This window comes from Chamaea fasciata, unplaced genomic scaffold, assembly GCF_029207755.1.
Source record: "Chamaea fasciata isolate MVZ Bird 193981 ecotype frontalis unplaced genomic scaffold, bChaFas1.0.hap1 SCAF_20, whole genome shotgun sequence".
In the NCBI taxonomy this organism is placed as follows: Eukaryota; Metazoa; Chordata; class Aves; order Passeriformes; family Sylviidae; genus Chamaea; species Chamaea fasciata.
In genome coordinates, this window is record NW_027094105.1 from 10,225,674 (window position 1) to 10,249,004 (window position 23,331).

General features: G+C 61.5%; 1 protein-coding gene across 1 annotated transcript; it reads right to left on the bottom strand.

Moving 5' to 3' along the window:
- Positions 1-778: 778 nt before the first annotated feature.
- On the bottom strand, positions 779-20,253 carry NR5A1 (nuclear receptor subfamily 5 group A member 1). The gene is made up of 7 exons (XM_066201114.1): positions 20,039-20,253; positions 17,934-18,052; positions 17,394-17,535; positions 13,152-13,792; positions 6,398-6,517; positions 5,687-5,834; positions 779-2,663 (listed from the first exon to the last, which is right to left on the bottom strand). Exons 2-7 carry the CDS (start codon positions 18,033-18,035, stop codon positions 2,416-2,418), a joined length of 1,401 nt encoding a protein of 466 aa, XP_066057211.1. The 5' UTR covers positions 18,036-18,052; positions 20,039-20,253; the 3' UTR covers positions 779-2,415.
- Positions 20,254-23,331: the final 3,078 nt, after the last annotated feature.

Here is a 23,331-nt window from a genome sequence, read left to right on the forward strand (position 1 = left end):
GGCAGTGCCTGGCTGTGAGCTCTCGTTGCTGCCTGAGGGGGCTGGAGCAGTTTTGCCCCTCCAGCCATGCCCAGGCAGTGCCCGCACTCCATGGCGAGGATGGCAGCACTCCTGAGCTGGGGCAGGGCTGGGGATGAGGCACATGCACTAGGGAAGCCAGCAGCTGGCTTCCAGCCTTTTCCAAACCAGCTGACATCAATAGCATCTTCTGCTGTTCAGGACAAAAATCCTCTCCCTGCTCCTGCTTGGGTTCCTTCCCGGCCGGCCTGGCCCCGTGCCAGCTGGGCGCTGCTTTCCTTCCCTCTTCTCCTGTTACCTCTAGTGTGTTTAGAACATAGAAAATGTGGTGGGTTTTTGCTGATTTTGACGACAGTAAACGCTGATTTTAAAGACAGCCTCCTCTCCTTGTTGCGTTGTGTCCGAGGGAAGGGGCTCGTGTCCAGCTCTGCGTGGCTGAGCCCAGTGAAAGGGGTTTGGCCGTGGCGCAACGACCAGGGCACTGCCCACTAATTGCCCCAAAACGTTGCTGTTCCTGCACTCACTTGCAAAGCGCTTTAAGAGTCACTGTGGCAATTCCCAGCAGCACTTTGATCCAGTCTGGAGCCCCCAGTGCCCTGAAGCAAAGGCAGCAGCAGCACTCCCCCCAACAGCCACGCTGTCCTGGTCCCACAGAGGCAGGTGACACCCCAGGAGGGCGCCCACAAACACCCGGCCCTCCCCATGCCAAGCACCAAGCACCAGGGTTAGGAAGACAGCCAAAAAAAGACAAAGTTTGCCGTTTTAAATGAACTGCAAAATTTATTACAGTGGTTTGCTCCCGACAAAGAATTTGGTAACCTTCTGCCTGGGAAGGAAGGGGGAGGAGTGGGGAAGGGCAGGGATGAGAGGGAGGAAAGGATGTAAGAGACAGAGAGAGACACTTAAGGACACTTCTCATTTTCTGAAAATAAACCATCTTTTACCTCCCAAAACATTTTCTCCAGTTCTTTAAGTTCACAAGAAGAAGAAGGCGAAACCAAACCACAGACCTCAGGAGGAAAATGCACGAACGTGTTAAAGCAGAGACAAACATGCTCTTTCTTCTGTGTCTAACAAGCTTCACAAAGGGCACGGCTCCGGGCGAGCCTCTGTGGCTCCTCAAGGCACCGGCTCCGCAGAGCTGCAGCGGCCCCCGGGCACGGGGACACCCCCTGCCCCGGGGAACAAACCTGAACAACGCCGGGCACGCTGCAGGACCCCCAGAGCTGGGGGTCTGTGGGGCAGGGGCTGTGCCGGCCCCGGTGGTGGGGCAGAGGAGAGGAGAGCACGGCTGAGACCCAGAGAAAGCAGCAGTGAGAGTCCAGCGTGGCCCAGTTTGGGGGGGCTGCCACCCCCAGTGCTCCCAGTCCTGTCTGTGAGCCCCCATGGCGATGGGAGAGGAACAGAGAGCTCTTTGCCTGTGGCCTCAGCACAGCATTCGCCGTCCCCTGGGGCCACGGCAGAGCGCAGGAGGCCCAGCATGAAGCGCAGGACAATCTTCATTCCTGCTTGCACACCCACCCAGGAGATAAATGCAGGGGGACACTGCAGAGCTCCCCAAGCCTCCCCAAGATCCTGGGCACATGCTGGAGCTTGCCCCTCCCTCCTGCCTGGCTGCTCTGCTGCCATACCTGTGGGCAGGACGGAGCTGTGCTGCCCCTGGGCAGCTCTGGGCTCTGGGCACTGTGGCTGCCACAGAACCGCTGCCTCCAGCAGCAGCAGGCACTAGGAAGGTGCACCCCAGCTGAGGATTCAGCACTGGCCACCCCTGCCTGCCCTCTCTTGGCCGGGCCAGCTGCAGGACACACAGCTGGCAGCAACGGGGACCCGGCATCTGCACCTTGGGGTCCTGGCACATCTGCATGGGGGCGGCATCCCCAGCCCAGCCTCAGCATTCTGTGTGGATTTCCTGCAGGAATCCTCCACCTCTGTGTGTTCCCTGGTGCCTGGAGACACCTCAACCGCCATAAAACCACAACCTGGAGGGGTTTCACCTCCCCTCTCTCCTGCCCTGTGCACGAGGGGCCCTGAGACATGGGCAGGGCTGGGGAGGGACGGCAGCAGTAAAGGAACAGCTGGTGGGGGCAGCAGGAGAGGAGCAGAAATAGGAGAAAAACCGGGACAGGCTTTACCCTTCCTTGGTGCTGCTGAGCCGGGTTGGCAAGCGACAGTTTTGGGCACCAGTGGAGCTGGGGGTCAGCGCTGCCAGCGGGGCAGGCCGGCAGCCAAGCCACGGCCCTGCAGCCTCAACTGCCCTCGCTGTGCCCGAAACCTTGTGGGGCGTTTCCAATAGCAGAGGTGAAACAGCATCACTGAGGAAGGCAGGCTGCCTGCCCCGGGCACCAGTCCTGCCCTGCTGGAGGCACTGGGGCGCGGCCGGGTCCTGCTGGTGGCCGCTCAAGTCCGCTTGGCGTGCAGCATCTCGATGAGGAGGTTGTTGCAGGGCACCTCGCCGCTCAGGTGCTTGTGGTACAGGTACTCCTCAGCCTGCAGGCTCAGCGCCCGGACCTCGGCCAGCCACAGCAGCAGCTGGCGGAACTTGTCCGTGGAGTGGGGGTAGTGGCACACCGTGTACTCCAGCAGCGCCGCGTTGGCCTTCTCCTGAGCATCCTTGGCCAGCGTGTGGTTCTCCAGGTACTTCACGTCTGCAGGGGGGAGGGCGGGGGTTAAACGGTGCCAAACTCACCTGTCTGCCTCACCTGTGCCACACTGTGCTGGGTAAGCCGGGAGGGAGCCACACTCCTGGGTCAATGTCCCCTGTGCATGAAAACGCAGGGGGAGTGCAGGAGGGGTCCCACACCCTGTCCCACCCAGCCACAGGCTCTCCATCCCTACCCTGCTCCACAGGTCTTCCCGGATGCTGAAGAGAGATTCCAAACCCCCTGGCAGTAGGACTGGTGTCTCCCTGCCCAGGAAGCTGCAAAGCCAGAAGGTGTTGCCAGCTGTGCCAACACACTGGGAGTCGCTACCGTCAGCCCTCCTTAATTCCTGAAGGTCGAGCAAGCGGCTGAATTAATTCCCCTGATAAACCTGGTCTTTCCAATGTGGCAACCAGGCTCGCCAGCCTGGAAACCCTAATCCCGCACGCCCTGCCAGGGCCACAGCAGGTTCCCATAATCCTGCTGCCAGCAGGGTAGGGAGCAGCTCCGCAGGCAGCAGCCCCGAGGTGCAGGCAGGGTCAATCGTCCCTGCACGCAGATTTTGGTGCCTTTAGGGAGCCAGTGCTGGGCATTGCCCCATCACCGCCTACACCTGCACACAGGGGTGGTCCCACACACCTGCCCGGCAGGGACCTTGCTGCCCAGCCTGGCACAGTCCATCCAGGGCAAGTGGATTTAGTGGATTTACTGTGCAGGACGAGGTACTTGGGAGCCCTGCCTCGGTCACAGCCCCAGTGGCTCTGCTGCACGCAGAGCCTGATGCGTGGCCGAATTCCCACTCAGCGGCTGGAAACACGGAAATCTGGGCACAGGGTGTGGCCAAGGCGGCTGGGAGTTTGGGGCTCCCTTGGAGGGACTGTGGCACCCAAGGCTACTGCAGCCCGGCAGAGCTGAGAGCGCCGGGGGTCAGAGCCGGGAGCTGAGGTGTGGTCGGGGGGCTGCAGAGCCCCAGGGAGGGGAGGCACAGCACAGCCGGGGGGGCTCCAGGGAGCCCCAGCCTCGGGCCATGCCCACGGGCACTGCGGGGGCAGGCACAAAGGGCACAGGTTGTGCCAAGATGCAGTGGATCAGATCACCCTTCCTCTTTCACTCTGACGGCACATTTGCTCCTATTGTCTCCTGCTACCCGGGTTGTTGTTATGAAATCTCTTTATCTGCATAAGGTTATTGTGCATGTCATTAAAAAAAAAAAGAAGTTATATTGATAAATGTCAAATCTATCCCCTGAGTTGGCTCAACAATAGCTAGTTCTACTCGATGAACTCACCTGGTTCTCTGAAAGACCCTATTCACTGTTTAATTGAATATTTGAATAATCTTTTCATTCCTGCAAGGAATAAAGAATGTTGTCCAAATAACATTGACTCACTTCATTTAGAGACACTGCAGCAGTTGCAAAGACTGTCCTGTGACAAAGCCTCCCATCACACATACAGATATGCCTGGGATTATTTCTATGCCCTCAAGTGTTCTTCCTATTCACAGCTCCTTTTGTTTGGGAGAAGCTGCTGATAAATTGCAAACGCTTAAGGGAATGTGGGCTATAAAAGCCTCTCTTCCTCCCCTCCCCAAGAGTAGCTGCTTCATGAATGTAAGTCATGAAATCGAATGATAGGTCAATCCATTAAGGCTCTATTAAGCCCTTCTGTAGAACAAAGCTAACCTGTGCCGTCCTCATAAATATTGCTATTTTGAGAAGCCCTAATTTTAATTAAATCTCTTTACCTGCTCAGGAGAGAAATCTATTTAGAACTCAAATGGCAGCTCTTGTGAGCAGGGCTTGGCTTTGACTGTGCTGTGGCAGAGTGGTAAATGTGGAAATTCTCTTGTTAAAGGCAATTACATCCTGCACATAATACACAATCCCGTCCTCTACAGCTGAGCCTACGAAGGGCAAATTACTCCAAGTGAGCTCTGCAATATGGAGAGAAAAAGTTGCATTTGGGGCAAAATGATGCATGGGAAAACACAGCTATTGGATTCCACTCTCTCGCTGAAAGCCGCTGCTCTGGGGAAGCCATCGGGGGGACGCTGTGCTGCGCCATGCCAGGGGACACCAGGGCAGCACGGGGGGACCTGGCTCTCCTGGCGCTGAGAGCACGGGGCAGCCAGGGAAGGTCCTGGCTCGGGCACGAACCCCCCCGGCTCCTTCATTTCCCGGCCCGGGCACTGTTTGTGCCACACCTTATCACTGCTTGAGCTGCGAATTATCGTGTCTCGCTTCTCTGGGATTCTAAACAGCCCCGGAGGGAAGGGAAGCCGAGGGGGGAGATGCTGCAGGTGCAGCTCGGGATGGCAGCGCAGCTCCCACCGCTGCTCCCCGCACGGGAGCCCGCAGGAGTGCAAGCACCGAGGCATTGGAACAGGGACAGGGCTGGGATGGGGACAAGGGTGGGGACGGGACTGCCACAGACGGCGGTGGGCTCGCCGTGCCAGCCCCAGCACTCGGCTGGCACAGGGATCCCAGGAGCGGGCTCTGGCGCCCCGGGCACGTTCCAGGCTGTGGCAGCAGCGCCCACGGCCCCGCTGTTATTTAGTCTGGGTGAGGTGGGAGCTGTGCCCGACCGCAGGCTCCGGGCTGAGCCTAATCAGGAGCGCAGGAGCCCCCGGCCGGAGGAGCGCGGGCCCTCTGACGCAAATCCCGGCAGATACGGCCGGCCCGGCCGCCTCTGTCAACACGCCTGTTTTCCCCAGCCCTATCAGCCTTGTTTCCCTGCCCGCTGTGATGGGCGAGTGACCAAAACAGGCTCCGCTTGGCCGGCGGGGTGACAACGTCCCCTGCAGCTGGAGCAGAGCCCGGCCCCGCAGAGGGAGACCTTTCGGGTCCCGGGGGAGAGGGGGACAGGCAGGTGCCGGCTCTGGCTCCTCACTAAAAGCCCCCTTTGCGCAGCCGGAGCCTGGGCTGTGTGTGCCCCTCCGGCCGTGCTCCCGCCCCAAGCTCCGCAGGCAGCCCGGCCGTGCCCCCGGGGCGCTGGCCCTCGCCCCTCTGCCCCCCCGGCTGCACCCACCGAGGCTGAAGAGGATGAGGAACTTGAGGCAGACGAATTCGTGCCGGTCCACCTGGAGCGAGTGCAAGTGCAGGACGAGCTCCTGTGCCCGCAGCACCAGCGTGTTCAGGATGGAGCCGGCCTGGGCTGCGATGGCAGACACGTCCACCTGCAGGGACAGGGGTGGCATCAGCTTTGGCGGCCCCAGCCCCACCACAGCCCGCTGCAGGGCACCTCACACGGGGCAGGAGCCAGGTCCAGCCCTGAGCACTGACCGAGAATTAGGGGGGTCAAAAAAAAAAAAAGACTGATGGGTGAAATGGGAACACCATTTAAAACAGGGGGGGCCTTCAAAGGGTGCTGGAATTGAAGGCACCACATCTCCAAAAGGCTCCTCCAGGGAGGGAAGGGATCCCTCCTCCCATCCCACTGCTGACAGTACAGGTGGGGCTGTTGGTCTCTCTGTAAGAAACATTATTCTCCAGAGCAGGAGCTGTGTGGCAGGATGGGACAGGATGGGACAGGATGGGACAGGATGGGACAGGGTGGGACAGGGTGGGACCTTCTGCACAAGCAGACCCAGAGTGTAACGACACCACTTGCCTGCCCTATGCCAAGTTGGCCACGCCGGGACAAAAGAAAGGAAGAAGTCACTCCATTTCCTCATGCAGCCCCTGCCCGTCCCCACTGTCCCTCCACAGCACCACCACAGCCCCAGAGGACGTTTCTCACCTCCTGGCCAGTGACCAGCAGCACGCTGTGCTCCTTGCCGTGCTGCAGCTGCCTGTAGATGTGGTCAAACACCAGCAGCTCACTCCAGCAGTTCTGCAGCAGCTTCATCTGGTCGCTCACCTGAAAGAGAGCGGGACCAGCACAGCTGACACCCACTGCTGCAGTGCACAGCACCCACCCTGTGCCTGGCAGGCATCCCACGGGAGGGGGGTCCCCTGGGGTGAGCACGGAGAGCTGGAGCTGCACCCCAGAAAGGGGCACCCTGGGCTGGAGGAGAGGAGGCGGGCAGGTGGCTTGGCAGAGCTGGCTTCAAAGCAGCTCAGCACATTTCAGTGGCACTTGCTGGCTCTTACCAGCACGGGTCTTCCCCCACTAGGCACAACCTCCTCAAATCGCACACAAATTTTAACAAAATGACTGCGGGAGGGACACGCAGCGGCTGCACAAAGGGCCTGTGTGTGCAGACAGCCCCTCCGGATACTTCAAAACGAAAGAAGACAGTGCCCATCCTGGAGTCCCTGCCCAGGACGGCGGGTCTGGGGGGGCAGCAGGGCCGTGGGGGAGCTGGCAGGCACGGGACATCGCTGTGCCCTGCAGCTGCCAGCCCGGCCCTGCCCACGCACCAACACACACACTTGTGGTCACGGGCACTCGTGCACGTGTGCCGGTGTGTGTGTGCCCAGGGAAACACCTGGGGCTGTTCCTGTGAGGAGCTTGAGCCAGGACACCGGCTGGAAGGGTCCCCAAAGGCCAACAGCTGCATTTGGAAGAGCTGAAAGGCCCCGGAGCTGAGGCAGGATGTAGGGCATGCTGCCCTCCCCACTGTCCTGCCAAGAACCACCACGGGTCACCGGCTTCATCCCCTCTGCACTGCTCTCCACTGAACCCCAACTCCTTTCCACAAAGAGCTGAACTCCCGCCCTGCCTGGACTCCCCTCTCCCGCAGGGCCGGTGTAGGGAAGGGGTTGGGATTACGGTGCTGCCTCCACTCCCGCCCTGAGGAGCAAATCCAGTGCCAGCAGCCGAGCTCTGCGGGGCCATTGTGCTCCCCGTTAATAGAGGGAAGACAGATGCAGCGTCACAGGGCTGGATAATGCCCTCGTTTTGCTGAAGAGGCTGCAATAAACCCGCGCTGGGAGATTGCAAAAGGAATAGGAGCCAGATGAGAACCAGCTTTATGGTCTCAGAGCCGGCGCTCCCCACGAGCCGCCGGGGTTTGTCTCTCCAGGGTGGTGGGTGGCCAGAGCAGGGCGTGTGGCAGGGAACGAGAGGTGGGAAGGCAGTGACGGCGGCTGGGCTGTGGCACCGCTCCTGCCCAGCTGCAGGGCCCTGGGCACCGCGGGGCTGCCCCTCATCCCCCAGCCCATGCAGAGCATGAGGCTCCTGGTCAGCTGCTCAGCAAAACCCTGGGGAAAAGCTCATTCTGCACTGAACCGAAATGGAGACATGGTGCACCCGTGGTGAGCCCTGCCAGAAGGCGAGTGGCCGGCTGTGACGGTGGCCAGCCCGGGCAGGGAGCTGGGGCCAGCCCAGCTGCGCGAGCCCGAGCGCTGCCGAGCGCCTCCGCTCTGGCTCAGTCAGGGCGTTGTTTTGGAAGTTCTTTCCTGTGCCTCATTCCTGAGCGGGATGAGCTCCAGAAGAGACAGACAGAAGGTTTTGCCTTGAAAACCATTTTTTAAAAATCAGCTTTTCCAAGGAGAGCGCTCCAACAATTTTGAAATCTTATTTTCTTCCTTTAAAAGTTGCTACTCGGCTTCTCCCAAGCTCTGAGGGGAGTTCGGGTCCCTCCCTGAAGCCCCTCAGCAGCACATTTCACCCTCCATGGCTGCCGCGGGGCTGCTCCCCGGCCAGCACGCTCCGACGCGCCGCGGCGCTGCCTGGGAACGTCGCAGTGCGCCAGAGCCACACGGCCGTGGCGTGGGGGGAACGTGCTTGGGAGCACCGTGGGGTGGGCTGGGGGCTCCGTGGGCCAGTCAGAGCCGGCTGGGATCAATGGAGTTGTCCCCAGCACCAAACTGGGTGTCCCCATGGCCAGGCTGGGTGGCAGGGGGCAGCCCCCACGGCCCCACTGTGGCACTGAGGATGTGCTGCAGGGGGGCTCAGGCCGGGGGTCGCCGGGCTGGACCCCACGCTGGCCTGGCCTGGCAGGAGCAGGGGGCTGCTAATGGAGGGGCACTCAGAGGCAATCGATCCTCCCAGCGAGGCGGCAGCACACACGCTCGCCGCTAAAAGTTAAGCAAAGGATCTTCCTCTTTTAATGTCAAGGCTTTTCCTTGGAGTGCTTTATCAAAGGCCTGATGCAAGCTGTCTTTGAGAGGCAATCCTTATCTTTTTTTTTTTTAAAGCGAGCATTTAACCCATTCACAAAACACGCGGTGAAACCCTCCCCACACTGGAAGAGCAATCCCTGATGAGCTGCAACCCACAGAAAACGCAGTTGTCTGTGGGAAAAGGTCTGTGAGGGTGCCGGAGGGGAGGCAGGGCACTCAGAGGCAGGGATGGTGCTGCCCAGGCACAGGGCTGCAGGACCTGCGTGTGGGTGTAATTTTAAATCTTCTGCAACCTTCCCTGTGTGTTCATGGGTACAAGGTGAGGAAACCCCTGCGAGTGTCGGGGCTCCACAAAACGTGCCCAGGCCACGCAGGGATGGCGCAGTCCCGCAGTGCTCACTGCTCCTTACCCCGGGTACCACCGCTTTAGGAAGGAGGGTGACCCACCAGCAGCCCTTCTTTGGCAGGAAGCCCTGAGCTGGTCCCCAGCCACGGGCACAGGTAGCACTCAGATGCCCCCAGCCTGTCCCCAGCACACAGATGCCCTCCAGGCCTCCTCCCAGACCTCAGGTGCAGGATTTGCCCCACAGCCCTCTGGCAGGTGTGCGGCACATGTCAGCACCCCGAGCAGCCCCGGCAATTGCTGAGTGCAAGCGGGACCCATCACCTTGGCTACTGAGAAGTGTGAAAGTGGGTTGGTGTCCACCCGCAATGGAAAACCCACGCACGTCCAAGGCGTTAATGGTCAGTGCAGCTCCACATTACCCTGTCCCGATACCACCACGATGTGCGTCTTAAAAAAAAGTAACTACCAACACCAGTGTGGCTAGCCCAGGACCCCATCTCCCTGCTGCTTCCCACGCTGCTGCAGCCCTGGCTGCACGGGCACCGTGGTTCTGCAGGCAGGGCTGTGCTGGCCAGGACGGGTCACATTTCCCCCAGTGCATGGGACGCTAAACATTGCTGCAGCATCCACGACCAGGAGGAGATTTTAAATCTGCCAAAAACGCTCTGGCCATTGGCCAGGAGATGGGGTCAAGATGACCCACATGTTAAAGACAGAGGAGCAACTGTCTGCAAATAGGCTTTGTCGTGGCTCTGGGATCTCCAAGCACAACTGAGGGAGAGCAGCCCAGCACGCAGACCCGGTGACCACAGGCACCCCTGGGTCTGTGGGAACGGTGCTGCCCTCAGCATCCCCCCATCACTGGAGCTTGCCTGTGGATGGAAGGGTGGTGTGCCCCAGCCCCTCGGCACAAAAGGGCCGAGGAAGGGGTCGGCATCATCCCACCACCCTGCGGCTGCGCCGTGCCCCTCCGCTGGCGCGAGGACCCGCTGCACACCCAGCCCAGCCTGGCCTTCGGGCTGAAACCGTGGCAATTTGTTTAACATTCCTGGCTGCTCATCCCAATCTAAAGGTCACTGCAACCCTGTGTACAGGATATTGATATGTAGGTATGGCAGTGACACCCATATAAACCAGGCTGTGCGAGACGTGTGTGTATAAACCACGCCAAAACCAGACACAATGTGGGCGTGCAAGCGCGCGTGTGCGCGTGTGTGCACATCCCTCTGCCCGTCTCTCTCCATATACATATAAAAAAATTACATCTGAAAGGACAAAGTTGCCCGAGACTCACAACCCAACAAAATATATTTCACCCCCGGCCCATATTTTTCTTCCTGAAAAGATGCTGCAAATCTTCCCTCAGTCCTGACACATCTCATCTAGACTCAGTTAAAGTTCGTATTTATGGGCGTCAGCGCTGACCTCTTCCACCTCCGCCCGCGCGGCCTCGCGCCGCGGCAGCCAGGCCGGCCCTCGATAAACAGGCGGGCCCCCAAATCCCCCTCTGCTCTGCAGCGTTATTAGTCTTGCCTCCGAAGGCCAGCGCAGTCCGTAATTCTCCTGCTGGTGACACGAGATGAGCGCCGCGACATCAGTCTCCCGGCGGATTGGCATGGGGACCCTCGTTTGTCAGTGGCAGACTGACAGAATTACTGGCCCTTAAATGAAACGATATATCTGGGAAGTTAAATCTGTTTTCAATCTGACTGCCCCGCGCCTGCGGGCGGACGTGGCGTGCGAGCCGATGTCAAGAGGCCATTAGCCCGTGGCCCCCCCTCCTTCCCTGGGGGCAGTGGTGGAGCCAGGGGGGCTCTCCCCAGCGGCCCCCACGCCAGGGGTGTGGAGACAGCAAAGCACCGATTCTTGCCCCCGGCAGATCGCTAGGGTGGGAATGGGATTGGCAACAAGACTGGCCAGCTCCAGGGGAAACTGCTCCCACTCTCCCCGGGCAGGGACCAAAGGCTCGTGCTAACCAGGCGTGAGCCAGCAGTTCCCCACAGCCCTGAGGATTTGCTCCTTCCTCTCCAGGCTCCCCGTGAGGCCCCGGGGAGAAGCCAGGTCTCTGCTGAGAGCCCTTTGGAGGGAGCACGGCGGTGCTGGGCGGGCTCAGGCAGGGCAGTCCATGATGGGGCAGTCTGCCCACCCCTCCCCTTCTCACCTGCCTGCACCTCCTCCCCATGTAGTGCCAACCTGGCATGATGCCCTGGTGTCCCAGCACGGTGCCTTTCCAGCCTGGATCCCTGCACTGGCCTCCCTTCCCTGCTGGGGCTGGGGGCCGTCACCTTCACACAGACCTTCCCGGGGCATGGAGAGGGCGGCTGGCACCCCTGCCCTGAGGAGCCCCGAGCACCCAGTGGTGCCATCGATCTCGGAAATTGCCATGTTCCTCCGTGCCAGCTTAGGGCAGAGCAATAAACCCTGCGCTAGCAGGAGTTCATTTACCGCCCCAGCAGCCGTTTGCTTTTATGTGCCAGGCAGGAGCAGGAACAGGGATTGAGGATCTCAGACCTACTCCTGCTTCCCACTGCCTGCTCTCCCATGCCCGAGGAAAAGCCTCTGCCCTGGCCAGGGAGGATGAGCAGTGTGGGGTGGGCAGGGGACAGCCCCAGAACCGCCCGTGGGGACACCGAGGACACGGGGCACCTCTGCCCTGTGCCGGGGCTCAGAGCTGCCCGGGGCTCTGTGAACAGCAGGGAGCCGTGGACAGCCGTTCTCCCGCTGGAGCCAGGGTGGGCTGTGGGGTCCTGCAGTCCCCGGCCCTGGGAGATGCTGGGAATGCACCCCACAGTCACCATGTGGATAAGGCAAAATCTTGAGGGATGGCAGTGATGGATGTGGGCATCCCCTGAGCACCACACCCCGTGTCCTGAGCACGGCAGGGCAGGTGCCCTGCTCCCAGCAGGACGCTGGTAGCTGTGCCCAGGTGAGGCCTGTGGCACTGCCATCCCCCCCAGAGTCCCACGGCAGGAGGAGCACCCACCGACACTGGTTCACACAGGAACGGCCTATTTTGGTGGCACAGTCACGCTGACAATGGAGTTACAAGGCTACACAGCTATACAGCTGGGAACTGAATTTACACTGTTTACAATATCTCCTGCGAAACAACAACCACCCTGTTCCCAAAATCCAGGCTGGACACTGATATGATTGAAGCAAGCCCAACCCACCCCCACAATGCCATTTCCTGACACTGTTCTGGTAGACAGGGGCTATTTTGAGCCACAAGGCTCGGCCACACTCAGCCCCATGGCACCCATGGCACAGGGAAGAGCCTGGTCCTGTCCTACAGCACAGTCCCACTGGAAAAGAGTGATTTTGGCCAAAGCCAGGCAGCACAATCTCATGCTGGAAACACAAGAAAGCACCTGAGTCTCATCACAGCTGCCCCAGGATGTTGCTCTTTGGGTTTTGACCACGTTGCAAAATTTTCTCTCCCATTTTTGCACTGGTTTGAGATCTTAAGTCAGCCCAGAACATGAATGGAAAATTTCTGAAAGCTTGGCAAGGTGAGCAGGATGGCAGAAGCTGCTCCAGCCCTGCTAACCCTCCCCTGGCCCCAGTAAATGTTCGGGGACATTTGCTAGAGGGATGCCTTGGCAGGATGGAGGCCAGCGCCCTGTCCCCCAGCCAGGCACACACGGGCTGCTGGCAGCAGGCATGGCTCTGGAGCGGGCTCGGGCTGCCAGGGCTGCCTGGTGTTAATAGGACCCACCTGACCACATCGATTTTCCTCCTAAAGGCAGAGGAGAGAATTGTCTCAACTATAATTCCTCAACGTTACATTTTTCAATTATATCTCGAGCTTGACACCACAGTCACTCTGCCGGCGATTGCCTGCACACCTGCCCCCGCCGTGATGAATCTGAAATCATCCCACACGACAGTGGGAACCTCTCCGGCACCGCAGCCGGGCCCGGCACCTCCAGCCCTGCTGTGCAGGGAGCTGGGAGCAGAGCTGGGCTGTGCCAGCACATCTGCAGTGATGGCCTCAGGCTTGCGCCCACGAATGTCGCCCTGTCCTCACAACATTTCACCCTCAATCCTGCCCACAGCCGCATCCCGTCCTCACATCAGGGCAGCCTCAGCCCTGCCCGCCTCCCCGAGCAGCATCCATCCCACTGACAGGTCCTACCTCCAGCTCCTTGAAGAAGATGCAGCTCCGCGCCCACTCCACGATGGAGAAGAGGGTCTGGTCGGCCATCTTACACATGAGGCCGAAGGTGCTGAGCTTCTCGTGCCGGCCTTTGCCCTGCTCCTGCTGCAGGCAGGACAGTATCCGCGCCTTCACCTGGGCCTCGTCGGGCTCCAGCTGCAGCAGCTTCAGGATGACCTCGGGGATGTCGGGGGGGGAGCTGCTGGGGTAGGTCTCTGGGTACATGTAGGCAGGCACGGCCTCGTGGGCGTTTGTGTAGTGGTCGGGGTACTCGGACTTGATGGCGCGGTTGGGGAAGGAGGGGTAGTGGTATCCGGGCAGCGGCGCGTGGCCGGGCACCGCCATGCCCAGGGACGGCGTCCCGTAGGGGCTGCGCTCGTAATCCACGGGCGTCAGGGCGGCCGGGTTGGGCGGCAGGCTCTTGGACATGGCGTGGATGCTGTGGATGGTGGAGGACAGGCTGTAGTCGCTCTGCACGGGGGACATGATCTGAGGCACGCTCTCCAGCTTGAAGCCGTTGGCACGGATCAGGGCTTTCTTCTGCTGCTTTAAGGCACGGTCCCGCTTGTACATGGGTCCAAACTTGTTCCTCCCTCCTCGCATCCGGTCTGCACGGACAGCTGGAGATGCAGAGAGGGCAGAGGCTGCGGTGAACCCACAGGGAGAGAGACCGGGGCTTCCACAAGGCACAGAGAAAATGCTGCGGGACACGACTTAGTGGCAAAAAGGGGTTCTGGGGCACTGGGGAGACCATCCCAGAAGGCTGACCACAGATTTTGTCACTCCAGCCCAGCCCGTGTTACCCTCAAAGCCCCTGGGGATTGCAGGAAAGGTAGAGACGTCTGGCTTTCACTACAAAATGAGCAGGGGTATAAAGCATCTTTCATTCCCCGTGGGTTGAGGGGACAGCCCTTAAAGCCTGAGCAGAGGAGGGGATTTGACACTCACTTTCGTTTTAATAATCCATGTCACTGGGCCAGCCCTGGGATTTCCAGGCAGAGCCTGGGACCCCAAACGCCCCTCGGGACCCTGGCTCCCCTCGTGCAGGCTGCGCGTGCTACTTCCCCGCAAACCTCTGCCCCTTTGTCGGGCAGCACGGCCGGCCGGTCCCAGTGGATGCACTTCACCGCACTGGTCTCAGGCAGGAGGCTGCCGGCCCTGCGGTACCAGCCCTGGCGGGGGGCTCTGCCGGAGCATCCCGCTGGCTGAGTCCCTCTGACGGCTGCAGCAAAACACATGTTCCCACCAAACCAAAAAAAAAAAAAAACAACCCCCAAGGATCTGCCAACACGCAAGGGAGCAGGTGGCTCTCTGCAGAAGGAGCCCGTCCTCCTGCACTGCCTCGCTGTGCTCCGGGGGCTGCTGCCCTGGCATCCCCCTGGAAGAGCCTCCGGTCGCGGGAAGGCAGCGCAGAGGCACGGAGAACAGCCTGCAGTGAGCATCGAAGGCAAAGGCTCTCTGCTAGTTCGTGTTCCTGCTGACAGCCAGCGGGTCTCGCTTTGCCTCTCAGCTGTTACCTCTGCCTTTCTTTCGCCTGCTTATCCTGGGGCTCACAGCCAGCCCCCCCGGAGAGCTGGAGCACCTCCCCAACGCTCCCGAGGCAGGCTGGAAAGGCGGGAGCGTGGCCGGGAGCAGCAGCATTTCCAGGACGAGCAGGAATGTGCTCCCAGGAGAGCCGCCCTGGCTTCCTCCCTCATTCTTTATTCATGAAAACAGCATCTCGCTGGGAGCGGGCTGCCAGCGGCAGCCTCTGAAGAGAGGGGTGCTGTGGCCCCCGCTCCCCAGAGCCGGCCCACGCCCGTCTGGGCAGCAGAGAGCTGTCCCGGGGCTGTTCCTGACTCGGGTACAAGGGAGCTGGCCACGCTCAGCACGTGTGCACACCCCGGCCGGGGTCCCACACAGGCAGCCCGAGCTGGCACAGGCAGGTCTGGTAGCGCTGGCCACACACCCGGAGCCAGAGCACAGCAAGAACCAAATCTCACACCCACTCCAAGTGACGTTATCCCAGCAGCGCTCGAGGTCGGGCACGGTGACGTCCAGGGATCGCATCCCAAAGCAAAGCCCTGTGACCCTGGGCAAGGGTGCGCAGGCAGAGACCCTCCTAGGGCTGCCTGCACTCCCACACACAGCGAGAGGGGCTCACAGTCCGGTCTCACAAACCCTCCAGAGGCAACTTCAGACACCTCCTCCCCTCTCCCAGCAAGAACACAAAGGGAGAAAAGGCCTTTTAATTCCCTCCTGCTCTGCTTTTCCTGCCATTTGTGCTACACTTCGGATTGGCAACAACTTGCCATTTGCCGTATCCCAACTGACAGCCCAGAGGAAAACGATGCATCCTGACCTCCAGGGTAAGGGGGCCCAAGTGGAGCCACCCAGGAAGAGCCTGCACCCCCAGCAACCCCCAAAAAACAATCTGCAGGCGGCCCCCAAGCTGCACTGTGGCAGGAGGGGTCTGCAGCCCTTCTTCCCACTTGTACTGCCCTGCCTGCTCTCATCCCAGCGCCGAGCCCTGGCTGGGGCAGGCTGCTGGTCGGGCTCTGCCTTCTTTGGCCACCTTTCTTTGCCCGGGCAGGGACATGGAAGGTGCCACTGGTAGCGCCTGCAGGGTGCCCAGGGCTGTGGGCAGCCTTTGGCCGGGGCTGTGCTTCTCCTCCCGGGCAAGTTTTGCTGCCACCTCCCTCCAGGGACTTTGAGGGGTGCCTGTGTCAACGCTGTGTTCCCAGAATCAGTCACCTTGGGGTTGTTCTTATCTTGTGGACCTGTAGACTCATCTTCAAAGCATCACCTCAGACGCCTTGCCCCAAAATACTAGGAGCTGAAAAAGGTGGTCTCTTTTTTTTACCGCAAAAGACACGGTTCCATGGGAATATCGCCCTTGTCTGCGCGATTGCCTCGTCTGCTCAGCTCTGCTAAGGAGCCAACAGCAAGAAAAATAAACAAGAAAAGGCTGTCGGGACAGCTCTGGGACCAAAGCACCTCCACGGTGTTCACGACAAAAACTGCTGGAAAGGGACAAATTGAGACCATGCCTTTTCCCCCCGGGCATCCCAAGCACTGTCCCTGCCCGAATGTCGTAGGGTCGCCAGCCCCTGCCCAGCGCCCAAATCCCCTTGCGGCATCGATCAAAACGGCCAGGGCATGCACCGAGGAATTTAGGGCACCAGTAATTCCAGCCCAGGGAGAAGAGTGGAACTGGGATCTGTTTTGGAAGCCAGCCCACGCCGGGAGTTTGCAGCAGTTGAATTTGCAGCTCGATGTTTTGTCTCACTCCTGCGCTTCTGCTCGCAGGCTCCCACCCCGCTCCCGGAGCGAGCGGCCCGGCCGCCCTGCCAGAACATGAAGGACTTTCCGATTAACGGCGCTGTGCCCCGAGCAGCGAGCCCGGCGGGAGGGAGGGGGGCTCAGCCCGGCGGGAGGGAGGGGGGCTCAGCCCGGCCAGGCTCAGGCGGGAGGACCCAGCCCATTTCCACCCGCTGCAAAACGCAAACGATTTCAAGGGCGAAGTGGGGAGGGGGCGGCTGACTCTGGGGTGGGGGGTTTCTCGTGCCTCTGCTTTTGCTCTGCCATCCCGTGCCAACGACCTGTTCCCTCAAATATATTTGGTTGCAGGATGCTGAGCATTGCAGAGCCCGCAGCACGGGCTCTCGGGGCCCGACTCTGATTGTCGGGATCCTCTGCGCCGACAGGAGAGAGGCGGCGGCTGTGGGGCTGGAATCGCCCCGCCGAGGGTCAGAAATTCGATATACTAAATGCCACCCAAAGGAAAAATATAATTCGTGATGGGTCTGCGGCAGGATTTTTTTGCGATCCCCGTAATTTTTAACGTTTTTCTTTAAGTCTCGGCTTCTGGAATAATGTGCTTAAGGAAAACAGTAATTTATTTGCTATTTCCCAACCTTCCTGCCAGAAAAAAAAAAAAAAAATCAATCCTGGAAAGTTGAAACCGTAGCAGCAGGAACCCCCGGGAAACAAAACAAAAAAAAAAAAAAAAAAAAGGAAACAAGAAAAAGAAGGAGACGACGCGAAAAAACGATTTTTTTTCTTAACTTGGGAGGGGAAAACGGAATCGAAGCGGCGGCGGGACTGACCGGTCCGGGGAGGTGGCGGCGGCGGGGACAGCGCGACCGGTCCCGACAACTGCATCGTCCCCGCACGGTCCCGACCCAGTCCCCGGCCCCCGCCGCCCCCCGCCCCGCCGCGCCGTGCCCGGGCCGTCCCTACCTTCCAGGCGCATCCCCACGGTGAGGCACTTCTGGAAGCGGCAGTAGGGGCAGCGCTTGCGCTGGGTCTTGTCGATCTTGCAGCTCTGGCTCTCGGTGCAGGTGTAGTGCTTGTTGTTCTGCACCGTGCGCTTGAAGAAGCCCTGCGGCGGCGGGCGGCGGCGATGCGGGGGGCACCGGCATCCCGGCACCAGCATCCCGTCCCCGCCACCCGCCTCCGGCAGCGGCTCCCGCCGCGCTCGGGGCTCCCGTCGCGGCCGCGTTCCCCTCCCGCCACCGAGCGAATCCGCCGCTAACGAAAACGGGCGAGAGAAGCCCCGCGGCCGGTCCCGCTGCCCCGGGCTCTGCAGAGCCCCCTCCCCGCTCCCTACAGAGCCTCGGAACCCTGGTCCCCGTGCAGCGCTCCCCCCACAGCCCCGGCCCCACAAGGCGCCGGTCAGGCAGAGCCCCGGCCTCGCTTCCCCGGTCCCGCACGGCCCCAGCTGCGTTTCCCCAGCCCCGGCTCCGCAGCCCCGACCCCGCGGTCCCCGGCCGATCCTACCTTGCAGCTCTCGCAGGTGAGCAGCCCGTAGTGGTACCCGGAGACCTTGTCCCCGCAGACCGGACACAGCTCGTCCAGGTCCTCATCATAGGAATAGTCCATCCCCTCCAGCGGCCCTGCTGCGGGACGAGCCGCGGTCAGCGGGACGGGATGGGACCGGGAAAGGGACGGACGGCGGCCCCGGCCCCGGCGCTGGGTGCGGACCGGGAGTGGGCGCGGTGGAGACCGAGCGGCAGGTGCGGGAGCCGGAGCTCTTTATAGCGCCTGGAAGAGCATCTCCATGTTGGTGCGGGCTCACGGCCAGCCCCCCGGGGCTGGGGAACCTCCTCTGGGAGAGCGGGCGGCTCGCGGCGGCAGGGACGGGGCGGGGGCGGAGGGACCTGGGGACCGGGGACACGGCGACCAGGCTGGGGAGAGGCTCGGCCAGGCCTCGGCAGCATCGGGGATCCCCCCAGGGGCTCCCCCAGGGACAGACGAGGGGCACAGCTTTGCGGGAAGGGGTAACAGACTCTCCCTTGCTCCCCCACATCCTCTGTGGGGGACAAGTCCCCCAGCCTGTCTGGAGTGTCCAGCCTGAGAGAGGCAGGACCTGCTGAGAGCCAGGAGTCTCGGGGCTGGAGCAAAACTGACCATGTCTGGGCAGGAGCCTGCTCTGCCCTGGGCCACCAGCTTTGTCAGAACATATCATTACCCCCCCTCACCTGCCCCTGCCAGCCCAGGAGAGCTGTGTGGGGAGCACAGTGGCTCCTGAAATCTCCTCTGGGGCCACCACTGAGGAGATGAGTTTGGACCTAGCACTGGCCACCCCACCAGGAGCACCCACTCCCAATGGTGTCCTGGTCTGCCTGTCAGACAGCAGGTATCGAATCAATGCTTCACAGTTCACGTTTGATGAAATGTTCCATGATGGCAGCAGACCAGCACAGGAGCACCCTGGCTCCCGGCATGTCCCGTTTATCAGGACGCTCCCAGGCCACACGCCGAGCCCGGGACTTGGCTATGGGGAGCTTGAGGCTCCAGCTCTGCGCCAGGCACTGGAGCTGGGCCCGTCCTCCAGGGCTGACCCACTGAGGGACCCTTCGTGGCTGGTGCAGAGCCTGTCCAGCGCGGTGGGAGCCTGCTGCCAGCACAGCGGCACCTGGAGCCCCGGCACAACTGAGGACTGTGCTGCTGGCAGTGCCCCAAAGGCATGGCTGATGGCCCCATCCGGCTGATCCTGCCAGGCTGACCCTGCGTGGTTTGTCCTGAAGGGCTTCACCCACAGATCTCATCCCACACTCTCACCCCACACGCCAGCTGCCCACGGGTGCAGCGGGTAGGAAGCGGCGCTGGCAGGGAGAGCGGCAAACAGGAAACGGGCTCAGTGAAGCATCACTCCAGAGCCACCAGGAATGGAGCCCGGGCTAAGAATAGCAGCAGAGCAGCCTGCAGCGTGGGGCAGCCGCTGTTGGGCCGGGAAGGAGCGCTCCCACCGCCGGCAGAGCCCCTCGGCCATGGCCCCCACAGTCACCACGAGCTCCCGGCGGAGCTGCCAGGCCGGCACGGGGCAGGACCTGCCATCCGGGAAAAGGAGCCCAGGAGGGGCTCTGAGTTGGGAGTACCGAGCAAACACTGCGAGAAACAAAAGCAACTCAGAGTCGAAGGCTGTGACGGCTACCAGCGTGGGATGGGGACAGGACACAGGCTCAGCCAAGCCCAGGAGCCAAGGGGTCCCAGTTGCCTCCTATGCCCACCCCAGAGCGTGGAGGCTGCCTGTACTCCCATGGGTGACTCCCAACCCTTGGGTGACAGGGGACCCCCAGGCACCACCAGCTGGGCTCCGGAGCCCCTCAGCAGCCAGATCTGCCATTTCTGAGCGGCAGCTTGGCCACGGGGCCAAGGCTGTGGCGAGGCCTCGCTCTGCTGCCCGTGATCTGCGGAGCCGCCATCCCCACGCCCGCTGACGGGGACGGGAAGCGGAGGCCCACACACGGCTGCTGCTTCCTCGCCAAGCCCAGCCGCGTCCCCAGCTCGGGCCTTGGCTGCCACCGTGCCGGGGAATGGCGGCGGTGGCCGGGAGAAGGGTGGGATGGGGACCGCGGTTCCCCCCACAGACACGTACTCACCACGAGGCGGCTGCACGGCTGCTGCGCGTGGGGCCGGCGGGTGGGAGAGCCTGGCTCGGCCGCCGGCCAGGAGCTGCGACCCGAGGAGCCTCCGTGGGGTGCGGGTACCGCCGCCCTGTCCACGCTAGGCCGGGGGATTTATGGGGAGCCGTGTCTCTTGGGAAGGTGTCGGGGCTCTGGCTGCGCACACGCCGCCCCGGGCAGGACACCGGCCAATCTCCTCCCCATGGGGGCCAGGCTCAGCCAGGATGGACCCACTTCGGTGCCTTATTGGCTTCTGTGGCCACGTGACCACGCTGAAAAACATCATAATTAAGCTACAAAACACTGCCCATAAACTAGCATTAGAAAGTGACAGCGAAGATAAGTGGAACCCCCGCAGCAGATAAGGTGCCCCGGGAGGGAGACCCCGCAGGGAGGTGGGGGGCACCAGAGTGCCCCAGCACCCACGGCCACCCTGATTTATGGGCCAGGGCAGGAGGGAGGGGGCCGAGGGCTCGGGGCAGGACACCTCTGGGAGGAACGTGAGCTCACCTCACCCACCCAGCGCCGGGATGCAGCCACGGCCCCCTTGGCCCTGAGAGAGGTCTCCTCTGCAGGGGAGGACAGGGGGAGGCTCCTCCACACTCCAGGCCCCACTGCCGGGTCCCTGGGGCTCACAGCGCCCTCGAGCAGCGGCTCTTCATTTGCCAGAGCGGCACTCACAGAAAGCCGGTGCCCCTGGGCCTAGGCAGCCACGCCTTGGCTGTGTTTTTGCCATGTGTGATTCCCCGTATTTCACTGCCATGCTCGGTCCTACCCACGAGCACTGTGCCGGCAGATCTCGGCTTCCAGTTGCCCTGCGCAACACAGGAACTGCGATGCCAAGGCAAGAGGCTGCACGAGAGACCCTTCCGTCCTGCCCGAGGGGGGATCTGCCCTCACTGCCTGCCCCGTGCCCCGGCCATCCATCACCACGGCGTCTCTGCAGATGTTTGCGCAGTGTTGTGCTCTCTGCTTCATCCCACAGTGACGACAGCCTTGAGACGGGGCGGCTGCCTCAAGCCCCACGCCAGCCCGGCGAAGGCTGTGCCACGGCTCGGCTGTGGCCAAGCGGCTGCTGGTAGCCGGGGTGGAGCAGCAGGACCCACAGTCCTGGGCTCAGGGAAGGGTTTGTCCTCTCTCTGTACCAGCACAGCCCTGACACGGTGTGACTGTGATGTGCCCTGCAGTATTCCCGCGCAGAGCGAGGGAAGCGCTGAGCCCCGGGCGCTGAGGGGAGAGGAGTGGGAGTGCGGGCTGCACAGCACTGCTTGTTTTTTCCTTGCTTTGCAGCTGAAGAGAGGAGAAAAAACTAATGAAAACAGAGCTCTGGAAGAAGCGCCAGGCCTGGAGTGGCTTCCGCCCCGATCCCCAGCAATTATCAGCCACATGCCAGATGTTCCGATGCGATGCCAATGTCAGAGAAAATAAATCTGTGTCAGGTTCAAGGTCCCTGCCGGGCCGGCACGCAGCGGCTCGCGGCTCAGCGCCGCGCGAGGCGGGACGGAGCTGCGGGCCGGCCGCGGCCGCTTCCTCCTGCCAGGCATTGTTCCCCTGGGAAGCCCCGGCCTCACACCGGCCACTTGCTATTTTTGCAGCAAGGTGCTTTCGGGGGTAAATACGTCCCCGCCGGCCTTGGGCACTTTCCTCTGCGCGGGCCCTGGCCAAGGCTGTGGCCTGGCTCCTGCCGCGGGCGCGCGGCCGCGGTCAGGGCCAGCGCCTGGGGCGGCGCGGCGGGGCCCGGTGGTGGCGTGAGGGCGGATTTCGGAGGGTGGATTTGGGAAGGCCACGCTGGAGTGGCTGCTCAGGCTTTAGGTAAAGCCGGCTCCCGGCAGCCTTGGGGGCTCCTGGGGACAGCGAGGAGGTACAGACAGGTGACATTATGGAAGCCACAGCAGCTAGGAGGGAAGGGTGAGGTGGGTCTGGCTTCCAGCAGCATGGGATGTGCTGGGGAGGGGATGTTCAGGGCTGGGGATAGGCCCCAGAGCTGCTGCCCTGAGCAGAGCTGTCCTGGCCAAGGGAGCTCTGTGTCCTCGATGGGCCCAAGCCCTGGCACATCCGTCACCAAAGCTCCAGCTGTTGGCTTGGAGGCTGCCCCGGCCCATCTCCTTCCCTCACGGCCACGGCGCAGCCGGAGCCTGCGGATCCACGCCACCCGCCGCGGCCCGCGGCGTGCTTTGGCTCCTTGCTGGTGCTTAGCCTTGATGCTCGGCAAAGCGTATCTCCTGCTCGGATTTTATCTCCATCCACTCAGCTTATCGGCGCGGGGCAGCCCTCCTGCCTGCGCCACGTTCCCGGAGCGTGCCTGCGGCAGGTGTGGCCAGCACTACCGTTTGCCAAGCGCCGCTGCCTGCCCGCAGTCCCTGACTCCGGGGCCCGCGCTGATAATGCGCGCGCGGCGAGGACTTTGGCGAGAGCGTTCCCAATGACATTACCTTGTCCCCCGCATTCTTCCGATGCCACACACGCCTTCGCTCGGGGCGCGGGCGGCCCGGCCGCGCTGGTGGGTGCAGATGCTGCGCAGGCAGCACTGGGAAGTGCTGGTGGTCTCCTCCCGGGGGGACTCATTGACATATCAGTCACATAGTTCTGCATAATTGGGACTTGGATGCAGCCTCTCTTTATGTTTCCTCTTGGCAGTTGCCAACAACATGAAGCACTCCTGGGTCAAAATGACAGCCTTTTGTTTACTATTCCTGCTTATGTGCCTCATTTTCTTCAAGGATAAGAGCTCTTTATAGGAATCTTTATTGTGATGAGGTTAGCAGAGAGAAAGATTTCTCTCCAGCTTTCTCTCTCTCTTTCACAGCTGATTAGCAGGGTCGGCCCACGAGGACAGCGATGTGGAGCACAGATCCAGCATTCGCCTCAGGGTCCCCCCAGGCATGAGTCATCTTCTCCAGCACAGCCCCAACCTGCTGGCCTCCCAGCACCCAGCCTGTGGCACTGCTCCCCTCCTACTCCTACAGGGAGGGGATCCACCACCCCAACAAAGGTACTGAAAAAACCCAGCTGACCCCAGAAGCTTGGGCATGGTCTTACCAGCCATCCCACGGTGACCCATCCTTCATCTGACCTCTGCAGGTGACCAACAAACTCATCAGAAGTGTCCACACTTGGCAAACTGGGATGAGACACTTGTGATGGACCAGACAATGGAGACCCACCGGTGTGCTGCACTCAGAACTCTGGTTTTCAGGTGTGAACTCCAAACAGACAGTGACCGGGGAAGGGATGAGATGTGGGAGCAGTTGGTGACAAGATGGGGACAG

Coding starts and splice junctions, on each gene's coding strand:
- NR5A1 (XM_066201114.1), bottom strand. CDS start 18,035: ATGGACTATTCCTATGATGAGGACCTGGACGAGCTGTGTCCGGTCTGC. Junction 17,536..17,933: donor TCACCTGCGAGAGCTGCAAG/GTAGGATCGGCC, acceptor CCGCCGCCGCAG/GGCTTCTTCAAGCGCACGGT. Junction 13,793..17,393: donor CGTGGGGATGCGCCTGGAAG/GTAGGGACGGCC, acceptor CTGCATCTCCAG/CTGTCCGTGCAGACCGGATG.